Source organism: Antrostomus carolinensis, unplaced genomic scaffold, assembly GCF_000700745.2.
Source record: "Antrostomus carolinensis isolate BGI_N321 unplaced genomic scaffold, ASM70074v2 scaffold11797, whole genome shotgun sequence".
In the NCBI taxonomy this organism is placed as follows: Eukaryota; Metazoa; Chordata; class Aves; order Caprimulgiformes; family Caprimulgidae; genus Antrostomus; species Antrostomus carolinensis.
In genome coordinates this window covers 48,837-60,219 of record NW_010329536.1, presented here as the reverse complement: position 1 = coordinate 60,219, position 11,383 = coordinate 48,837, and the positions used below count along the sequence as shown (strand labels likewise).

Here is an 11,383-nt window from a genome sequence, read left to right as displayed (position 1 = left end):
GGCTGGTGCTTTTGTCTTGTAACTTTACTTGGGAAATGGGGACATGATGGGCAAACTTTTTATATGAAGGATTTTAAGCCTAAAACTCAAGTAAAACCTTGGACCTTGTATATTTAAGTTGCATTTGAAAGTGGTCCTTAAGCTCCTAAGCCTTTTAGATGTTTTTGACAAAGATAGTCAAGAATGCAATAAAAACATATCAATTTTTACATAAACCTTATTTCAAAAAAAGGAGCAAAAAAATATGCTCATTATTTTGCTTAGCTTTTTATTCCATCATTATGGCACAAGATAGAACTTAAAGACAACATCACTGAGTAAGTCTTCAATGTCATTAAAATTAAGACTAATATGTTTTATAAAATTCTTTTCATATGATACACTTTCCCTTATCAAGTGATAAAAAGAATTTTCTCTAGAATACTGAAGTACATTGCCACCTGCTGGCCATAAACAATTTTGCAATTTAAAAACACCAGAACGTGTACAGAACGGCAACATTTAACAATGCAACACACAGTTACTGAAATAGTACTACTGACCCAGACTTTGGCACAATATTTACAGAAATGCACCTGTGAACTTCCCCAAAGGTCAGGTTCATTCCTGAAACTCTGTGTGACTCCCTTTCCTCTGTCTGTCTGCATTTTTTTTTTCTTTATCTAACTTCCTTAATGCTGAAGCTTTGTTATTTCAAAGGAAAAGCCATATTCTTTCTCAGTTGTTACACACCTCAATTTATTGGGTTTAGTTTTCTAAAATTTGGATTCCAGTTTATTGTTTTAAAACAATACATAAAATCATACATTTATAAATATATATATTATATCCTGTATATATAACATTGGTTTTCCTCTAGAATTGGAGGGTAGACCTTTGCACTACATCCTTAGTTGGTTTAGGCACGGCCTTGCTCTTAGTTGATTCTCTGAGCTGCTTCCTACTAGAATCTAAAAAAATATTTTTTACAATCTTTTATCAAATTTTAATTTCATTTGCAAATATATTTATAAGAAAAACATATTTGGTATTTTCCCCTCTAAGCTCGCTATTACCCTTATAAAACATATGGCTTTTCATGTTCCACTCTATTTTAGTGTTTTTCAATAGGCAGTGAAAAGAAGGACAACTTCCCCCTTTAACAGGTTGGGTTTGTGGTTTTTTTTTATATATATAAGCACAGAAACCAGCTTGTGCACTTTCTATAGAATTCCAATGCATATCACGGTAATGTAAGTGCAGTGATTTTTTTAAAAAAGCAGTCATGAACAACTGACATCTGTATATGAAAACATAATATATGATTATCATACAATACCCATTACAGAATATACAATCATCAAAACTGCAGATATATAAATACATTTTTAGCAACATCAAAGCAACAGTTTTATCTTATACACAGGGTATGCATATACAGTTATTAAACTAAATTTTCATCTTGTTTTTTCTCCAAAGCTTGCTGAAAACCAGGAACATACTGTATTTGTAAATGGACTGCTTGACAGTGCTGTTAAGAAATTAAAGTGAACAAAGTTTTAAAAAAGTATATGCAATTCAGTTGGTATAAAACAAACAAGCCCTCCCCATTTTCCAATGTCACCATTGCTTTCCTATGAGAGGCAGGTGTAGGTATGAGTGGCAGTTCTGTAGAGTCTGATCATACAAGGGTTTCCGGGAGAGCATCGGGGTTATCAGCTGATAGTAGCTCCCAAATTTGCCACCTCTCCCTTTGCCAATCATGCCAGTCCGCCTCTGAAGCATTTTTACTGTTCTGACCATGAGGAGCTGTGGAACAGGTGTGACCTGTTTGGGTGTGTGGGGCCGGCCGCTCCTGCCTGGAGGTGGCCTGGTCAGGGGCTTTTGCTGGTGGTCCTCCAGCTGCTGTGGTCCCTGAATTTTTTTCTTGGCCTTGAAGTCTCCACAAAGAGTGCAACGTTGAAGAAACACTCGATTGCTGTGACAACGCAGAGCTTGTTTTTGCTGGGCCTGGGTAAGGGGGTGGTGGCCTCTCTTTTCTGTAGGAGGGCTTGGCTGTGCTTTGTGAACAACCTACGTTCGAGTCATGCTCCCTGAGGTCCTTCACACCGCTTAAAGTCAAGTGCCGCTCTGACTTTGAGTGTGACAGGTCTGAACTCCTACCGCCGACTTCAATTTGTGGGTTACTGCACACCCGAGACACTGTGGGATGGAGCTGACGCTCAGGAATGGCAGCGGTCGTCTGGCTCCGCCGCATGACCTGTCTGCTGGTGTCCAATTCGGAGGAGCTGCCCTGCCACTGAGGAGAATACATGGCCAGGTTCCCCTGGGAAAGAGAGTACTGTCCGGGTCTTGGCAAGCTGCTTTCGTAAATGTTCCTGTAAGAACCTGGAGACCAGAGTCAGAAAGACAACATCAGTCTGTGTAATCATTTACGTGGCATTTACGTGGGGGCTTTTATCACCAGGCTATGGGACTGAACGTCTGTCAGTCTCACAACCAGCTGAACCTGGGGACACAGAGCAGCAGCCCTGTGTCAGTCTGAACCATGTCTAACATATTACCCAGTGACTCCAATGCTTTGCTCTGACATAAAGCTTTGCAGCACTTAACATCTTTCCAACGCTTGCAAAGCAGGGTGTGTGTTTTAGTCTCATAGTTCCTCTGTGAGTTGGGTGCAGATGGGAGAAAAACAAAGGCAGGATGGGTCAGGGACTTGCAGGGACCACATCGGCCAGGGCCAAGGCCACCAACCTCACAGCCTGCGCTTCTGCCACTGAGGCAGCCACTCTCAAAACCATACCAGCCATCCATTTGCCAGTGACTTTTAGACGATCATAAAACTATTTTTTTAAGTAATTTTAAAACAACTTCTTAAATTATCTTGTGACAGTTTGAAATGTCGTCACATTTGTATAACCACTGCACTTCTCTGCATTTGACTGAACAGTCACCTTTTAAAAGTCCAACTCTGGACAATGTGAATTCGTGTACTGGTTTCACTGTGATTTCTCAAAGCCAAAAAATTATTTGCATCTTTGCTAGATTTGGGCTTAGAACTTGAGAAATAACTGACCTGTCATTGCTGGATCTTTGCAGCCACTTTTCAGTGTTGAATGCCAGGTGCCCCAGATATCAAAATGATCTTCGGAAACATCTACAGTAATAAAAGCAGGAAGAAGATAATTCATCGTTCCCCTTAAGGCCATTATTTCAAAACATACAAATGGAATGGTTAAACCTTACCTAAGGTATCAGAGGTGTTAACACATACTAGTATCTGACTGACTGTGCACCTAACACAAACATCTCAAATGTATTTGTTCACAGCTACTTGCTGTTTCAGGCTTAGATCCTGTAATGGATTCAGTAAGGTCTGTATGGGCAGGATGACTGAGTTTGCTGAAAGGGTGGAATTTCCCTGAAGTTCTCTGCCTTACTGAAGTCAGTTGGAGAATTTGCACAAGAACAGAAGGATTTACTCAACAGAAGGTAGTTCATGTGCTTTTTAAGGAAAGAATGGAAATGCTCCCTCAGGCAGCCCCAGCCCCAGGGGTCACTGTAAAGCATGCTCTATCAACCTGCAGCATTGCTTGGGTCTTGCACAGAAGTGCTGTCACAGAATAGAGATTTAATGAAAGGTGAACATTGGGCATTGTGTTGGATTATAACTGTCTCATGCCTTTTCCAATTCTATCTGGCAGTAAAGGTACTTCCCAATTCGTCATGGTCCACTATTGTGAAGCATATTAAAGTCCAAAAGATAGTTAACGTGATAAAACTTCATGTAATTTCCTGTTCATAACTTACTAGAAATCTGACCAAATTTTGAAACCTATTCAAACATTCAGATGCCGATTGCAGAAGATAAATGCCCATTGGCATTTACAAAGCATATAATTGAGACAGTAGTCTAAATCCCATAATTCCAAAGGGAATTAAGTGTCTAACCAGTATCTCTGAAATGAAATGGTTTTTAAAATACTACCAAAGAGTTATCTGCATCCCTAAGCACTGGAAGCCCTTGAAGTTTGGCTTGCTAAATATGCATTTCATTAATGCAAATTAAAAAAAAAATTAAATGAAAAGCATCTTGAAGTGCTGGTGACCTATCAGTTTAAATTGCAGCTCTTTACAGAAGAAATCATTCAGGTGTGCACTTCCTAGATAGCTAATGGAAATTATGGATCCCTGCACTAGTATTGCTAGGTGTGTAAATGGCAGCAGATGTAACGCCGTGCAGCACAGCTGTTCTCCAGTGAGAGGGTGTTGAGGTCATTCTTTTCAACTGGAGAAAATTTGTAGTTTGACATCTTAAAAGTCTCTGATTTTTCCAAAGTCCAGGCCATAACCTTGCAGATATTATAGTCCTACAGAACAGGACTAGTAATCAGTCTTTGCCATGCTGTCACAGACAGGCTGAAAAGTAGGACATACCTAGTTCTATTTTCCTAAATAATAGTTCCAGGTTTTGAGAAATGCCATATCAAGAGCATCCCTGACAGCTGGCTGAGCTAACAAGAACTAAGCACAGACCTGTCAGGCTTAATGCAAAAAAAAAGGATATTGGTCAGTCATTTCTTGTAAGGTTATTTACACTACTCCTCCTCAAGTCCTGGTAGATGATGAAACAGAGCAAACACTTTTCAATTATTTCCAAAACTCGCACCAGTTGCTGAGAAGGAGGAACGTGAGCAGGATGTACTCTACCTTTTCCAGCCTGTGATGCAGAAGAATTCTCCTTTGTCTTAGGCTGCAAATGTCCAACCAGTGTGTACTGTTCAGGTACCTTGTACAGCTTATCTGGGCTGCGGGCAACTTCTTCTTGCATTGCCATCAGCGAGCGCTCAGACAGTACCGGGGAGTTGTTGTCATAAGGGGAGACATCTCCACTCGAAGCTTTGTTGGAGTCTGTGGAAGAATGTCTTCCTCCTGTGGAGTAGGAACCTTCTGACCGCAGCATCTCGGGGCTCCTGAGAAATTTGGATAAACAAACTACTGTTAATGAAAAATGCTTTATGTTCACAGCTGCAGGTGTAGTTTGACATCATACAAATAAAATCAAATACAGGAGCATGACCACAGCTGCTGAAATTAAAACACTTGAGAAGCAGTACAGAGGTGAATTTTCCATGGGTAAAAACTTTTGTCATGAAGTGGCCAGCAGAGGCCACTAAAAATCAAAAGATGTTGTTGTCAAGAAAAAAAACAACAAAAAACATGTAACTGTACAGTTCACCACAGGAAATTAAATAGTGAATCAGTTCCTTATGTTACCTTGACAATTTAGGCTGTTGCAACAGTCAATCTGAGGGCATGATAGGGAAGTTTAGTTTGATGCTAAGCAGTATGCTAAAATCAGTTCTTCCATTCTGAAGTACTACGCAGTCAGAAAAATCAAAACCTTATCTTGCCTCATATGCTATGAGAAGGATCCTCTCCTACAGATACCAGAAGGTAAATATTCCACGGGGGACAAGCAGAGGTATCTACCATACTTTTGATGGGGGCAGAAAGCAATCATTTCTGCTGTTAACTTCTACAACTTCTTTTACCCTTTCACCTTTACATCACCAACACCATGGCCTGCATTTAATTTTGACAAAAAAAAAAAAAAAAAAAAAAAAAAAGGCAAACAAAACACCCACCAAAGTCCAGCCAAGGCTCAGAGGGACAACTCTCATTTTCTGAAGTGTGTTGGGAACATTGTGGGAGATTTCTTTAACTCTTACAGTTTACTACGCAGAGACGAGGTCGTCTGTGAGTCACTGAACCTCCCAAAGAATATGTAGAAATACTCTAAACAAACATAACTTTTTTCCTATTGGTCCTCCCTAATTTTTATTTCTGTTACTCATTTTTAATTTCTCTGCACCTTGATCTTTGATTCAAGAGAAGCAAAAGATATGCATCTAAGAAACAAACACTTTTCTCAGTGACCTCACATTAATATCTGCTCTAATTGCATGCAATATGACAAAGGCACATTCTTGTAAATGTGTACTGAGAAAGGTCAGCCCTTCTCAGAGTCAAGTTCAAAGAGAGCTTGAACTGAGTGAACAGCCAAAGCACATTACTTGTTATGGAACAATAAAAACCTCTCTCCAGACAAACGAAATAAAACTGAAGAAAGAAAATAAGCAAAACATACAGTGATAAGACAGGCTAGTCACAGCACACTAAATATTAATACAGAAATAATGACAAAAATTTACACCACTTTCAAGCTGCTGTTTCTTTTTCTTTTTCCTGGCCAATTTACACATTGCATGTCCCAAAACATAAAATATATACACTCAACACCACGATTATTATGTTATTCGGTATTCCATTTTTTTTCTAGTATAAGAGCAACCATAAAGTGTTGGGAATGAATTAACTAAGTTTACTGCTCAGTAACTTCCAGCAGGAAATCCATCACTGAACTGATCCTGAACCTTAACCGGGGCCAACTTAAAAAACCAGAGCTGCCTTTTAGCCAAGTAGTGCTGTCCTGTGCTTCCCAGTCTGGTTGCTTTGGTAATACTGTGGAGTCATTTAAAAAGAAAAAAAAAAATCATGCTTCAATTATTTAACTTCCCATCTCAGCTTCTCATCTGAAGATGAGTCCAAAATAAATTAATCTATAAACAGCCACACACTGAATTACTGTCTTTTGAGTATGTACAATTCTATCACAAATCTTTTATCTCTTTTTTTGTCCCTTACTCCTTTCTTTCTGCCCTCTTAAGCTCTAAAAAAAACTTCTGCAGTGAGTGTGAGTTAAGACAAGATTTAAGCAATGTCTTGGGAATTTAGAAGAAACAGGAAGACCTGAGAGAAAAGGGGAGAAATATTGGTACCTGTAGGTTTGCTACAACCAAATGTCTTTCTCTCCAGCTTTCTAGATTGAACATCATCTAAACCTCACCTTGCTAGCATACAGACATACTTCGCACTAACAGTGACCAATAATGCTTATCACATGTAAATCTTTGCAGGATCAAAACCTAACTATGTTGCACAGGGCAAAGAAAGAAGTACACCACCATTTAGCCATGGCAAGGTAACACAAGGAACAGGGGAAAAGGAAATGGAAATGAAAGAATGTGGGAACATAAACTTGAGCTTTGTGAAACACTGATTTCATGTCTTACCTTGAACGATCTGTTACAGTCTATCTCTTCTCAAGACAGAGCTCCTGATAAAATTTACTTAAATGGAAACTGTCAAGTCTTTGGAAAGATCCAAATGTTCAAGTTTCTAAACTCATTTACAGTTTCTGCTAGTAAGCCCATGCGACTATATATATATATATATGATATCTCTTTCATATTTGTTTAGAAAAAATATTTTTAAAAATCAAATAAAATGCCTGTGGACTCCGCCAGTCTTACTACAAGAAACCACCAAAATGGATTAAATACTTTAAAGTTGGAAATGGATCTCATACATTTGCAGCTTTAGAATGCTCTTCACAAATAAAATAAATAAAAATTGCAAAAGACTTTGCCTTGCCTCTTTCCAAGTAAAGAATGAATTCTCACCTATTCCTTAAAACAAAACTTTTGCATCTGTTTGCTTTCAGTAGGAAATGGATGTTTACAAAAATTCAAAATTCATCTTCCCCTGGATAGCTGTGAAATTCTCTACCCACACACTACGCAAAAACTGAATTGGGAGGCAAATGTAAATACCATGCAAGACACCCACTCGCCTACGTGCAGTCTATGAATGAGGGCAGATTATGGTCCCCACAAAGATTAATAGAATATTATGTACTATAAAAGGTGAGAAATGGGAAAGCAAGTATTTTCTAGTGGTTATGAACTACAACTATAAAAGGTGAGAAATGGGAAAGCAAGTAAAGTATTTTCTAGTGGTTATGAACTACGTTAAAGAAAATATTTTAAAAGTGGTTACATACAAACTGAAAGATTTGAAAGCTGCCAAAGGAACCTATGCTGCCACATATGTTCAAAAATACTATTTCAGATTCCAGAACAAAAATCAACCATGCTATGAAGGAGTCTTGGGCTTTCCTTTTTAACTGGCATCCTTCTGAATTGATGTCATCCACCACAGTTTATTTGCATGGGTGAACTGGAAAAACATTAATAATAATAATAATAATTACTTCTATTGGGGATATTCCTACTTTTCTACTGGCACCAAGGTCAAAAACAGGAAAACCCTTTCTGGTTTTGGCAGAAATCCTTTTCTGTTACACCTTAAAGCTTCTACGTGAGAAAACAATTATGTCTTACAAGAGGCAAATCATACAGAGTGTGTGGCAGGATGCAGTAGCAATTTCCATCCTTATTTGAGTAACACAGGTGCCACCAACAAAACAGATTATTATGGGATTATGATGTGGTTGCTACTGTAACAAGGTAGAGGACTCAATGATTTAGGGAGCTTCTGCAGCTTGGAAAACTGCATTTATATATATATGGCCTATTGTATGGCTTCATCTTTGTGCCACAGGTTAGGATGGATTAAAACCCATCATCACCATCCAAAAACATTCAAAAATTCTGTAACTTTGAAACTCACTTACTCTAAAAGGACTACTAACCATGATAAGCAATAAATAATCATAAGAAACATTTTATTTTTGTTTTAGTTTAAAGATGCTTCATCTTACAGCTGGAAACCCCAAAATCCATTGTCATCAAACCAACATACAAAAAAGTTGGGGAAGTCATCCACAAAGCACACTTCGTAATTCCTGCCAATGGTAATTAGTGCTTTACCATGAATGACTTCCATAAACTCCCTGACATACCATTCATGATGCTCAGCTCTGAAGAGAACTGAAAGATGAGAAACATCTGATTTGTCCTCCTCCGGGAAGGAAAAGAGATTGTGTTTTGTCTGTTAGATTGGAGCCAAGAAAGCATTTGTAATGACATCAAAGCAGAGATGTGAGCACAACTGCAGAAGCAGGACCTTCAGAGCAATTAGTATGACATTAAGATCTCAAAGTTGATTCCATACTCTACACTATGCAGCCAACTAGCTTTTCTGATTAAGATTGATTCAAGAACATGTGAAGTTTTCTGTTCCACAGATCCCAATTTGGATCTTGAGTACATGACTATAAAATTTCCGAGAGCAGTAAGTACGTATTTTGGAGGCTCATTTTTATCAAATCAAGATAAACATCTTGTTGTCTTCTGCCTCACATTTCTTACAGGAGAAATAACCAACAAATACAAAGCCTCAAAATTGAGATTATATTCTGAAATAGATTAATATCTTATGAGCATCACACTCCTAGCAATAACACTAAGCGACATTCCTTCTATTTACCTGGAATATCTTAACCAAGAAGTTGCAATCACAGTGAAAATATAGCTCATTAACTTTAAGAATAAATCACTTACATGACAGCAGAGTAGAAGAAAAATGACAGATAGTAAGTTTTTCCTATCTCAGTGATACTTCATCTTTCCATTACTGAAAATACAGCAAATTGGTACTAGTATAGCTATATGTCCCTATTTGGCTTCATAACCTTTTCTTATAAAACCCCTTTTTATCAGATGTGACCACCTTTGCACAAAAGATCCATTTTCTCCTGTAGGTGTGCATGCTGGCTGAAAAATAAGGGAGCTCAAGGAAAGGTCAATTAACTGAAAGGAAACAGGATCTATCAATAATCTGCTACATCCACAATGATTTGTGACAAATTTATGCTCAATTGATATGTGTAGCCACATGTGAGATACAATTTTATGTCTTTGTATTATACAGATGGTGAAATCCAGCATGAAGGTTTTTATTAGCTTGAGTTAGAGATAATATGATCACTCCAAACTGAGGGCTTAAAGAAGGAAGTCTCTACAGACTTTACCTTATGTCATGTGATTTGCAGTCTCTCTCCTAATTGTGGTCTTGGCTCATGAAACAAGTGTAAAAGACAGCTAACGTACCTCTAATTATCCTGCATTTATTGTGATCTAAATATACACATGGTTGTCAGTCAGGCATAAACTAACTGAAATTATTTCATGTCTGTGGTACACTAAGAAAACACACAGAGACAATTACCACAAATCAGATGATCTGTGATAGTTTGCTACTGCATGTTATGTGTTCATGTGGTTAAGTCAACAAACTAATAAATTCCTTTACAACACACAATATATTCTGCACGTATTTTTGGTTTTAATTTTTAGAATTAAAGAAAGCTTTTTCCTCCATGTGTTAATTATACTATTTCGTTTATAGCTCTTCCTTTAAAGCCAGGCACACTATTACATTACCTTCAACTACACAATGTTCAGAGGGAGAGAAAAAAAATCATAGCTAACTGACTGTACAAATTCAATTTTAATTATATTCTGAATGCACTAGGGACTTTCCACACACACAGGAAGACCAAGTCCAATGTGTCCCAGAGAGTTTAGTCTAGGAAACCCCTTAAAAATTACTTAAAGCAAGCCTGTCAAATTTTGTGATTTTTTGGGATTCACTAGAACAAAGGCAAGGACTGTGTGTCCCATGAGAAAGCCAGGAATCCCGTTAATCCCAATGTACAAACTCACAGCATTAAGGCACACGGGTGTAGGCATATATACACCATACACAAAGCTGGAATATGTTATGTATCGTAACTGCAGTAGTGACTGGTGTGATTTTTTTTCTCTTCAGATCTTTCACAAAGCATATGATTAAATAGTATCCAAAGAGTATTCATAAACCTGCTGTTGTGGCAGTTAGTTAGTTTACAATGTCCTATGTGTATAGAATAGGAAAAGAACAACAAACGAGTCAAATTACTAGCCAAGGCTGAGTTAAGGCACTCGAGGGTGTGTTTCAAGGGTAGTGTAATACACGCCTCCTCTTACTAAAGACTACAACAAACCCAAGACATGAACCAGCAGATCACTAGAATTTATCCTGTTAGATAATAGTGCACTGAATATTTTTATGGACATGTCATTTTTTTTTTTCTGCAGCAGAACGTAATCTTTCCTCTGAATCGGGAAACAAGACTTGTCTTTAGAAAACACTGTACAAGAGTCATGATTTCTTTGGCAGAGTCTGTGTAATGGGGAGGACATTTCTACTCCACTGTAGACAGTGCAGAAGAGCTGTGGAAAACTAGAATCTTTTGAACACTTCCAGTGGGAGATAGAAATTCCCATCAGGAACACAGATGATGAAAAAACAGATTACTCACGATGACTGGGAAGCCTTCCTCCTCAACAAATAGTCCACAACATCTGGGTCAGTCTCTAATAGGCTGATAAGCACTTCATTCTGTAGGTCAGGGGAAACCTATGAAGACAATAAAAATATGTAGTTGGATGAACATCCTTTCACATACATTGATTTTGGTACTATGCTAGCTCTCTCTAGTACGCTTTACATGGAGATGAACCTTCAAAACACTTGATAGCTTCAGCTGCTACAG

General features: G+C 38.0%; 1 protein-coding gene across 1 annotated transcript in view; it reads right to left on the bottom strand.

Moving 5' to 3' along the window:
- Positions 1-795: 795 nt before the first annotated feature.
- Positions 796-11,383, bottom strand: part of ARHGAP6 (Rho GTPase activating protein 6) — a 46,231-nt gene continuing 35,643 nt past the window's right edge. The window contains exons 9-12 of the mRNA XM_010172611.2: positions 11,150-11,247; positions 4,690-4,952; positions 3,056-3,136; positions 796-2,367 (exon numbers count right to left, since the gene is read on the bottom strand). Of these exons, the coding sequence (XP_010170913.1) occupies positions 1,661-2,367; positions 3,056-3,136; positions 4,690-4,952; positions 11,150-11,247 (1,149 nt within the window). The 3' untranslated portion in view covers positions 796-1,660. The remainder of the gene's footprint in view (positions 2,368-3,055; positions 3,137-4,689; positions 4,953-11,149; positions 11,248-11,383) is intronic.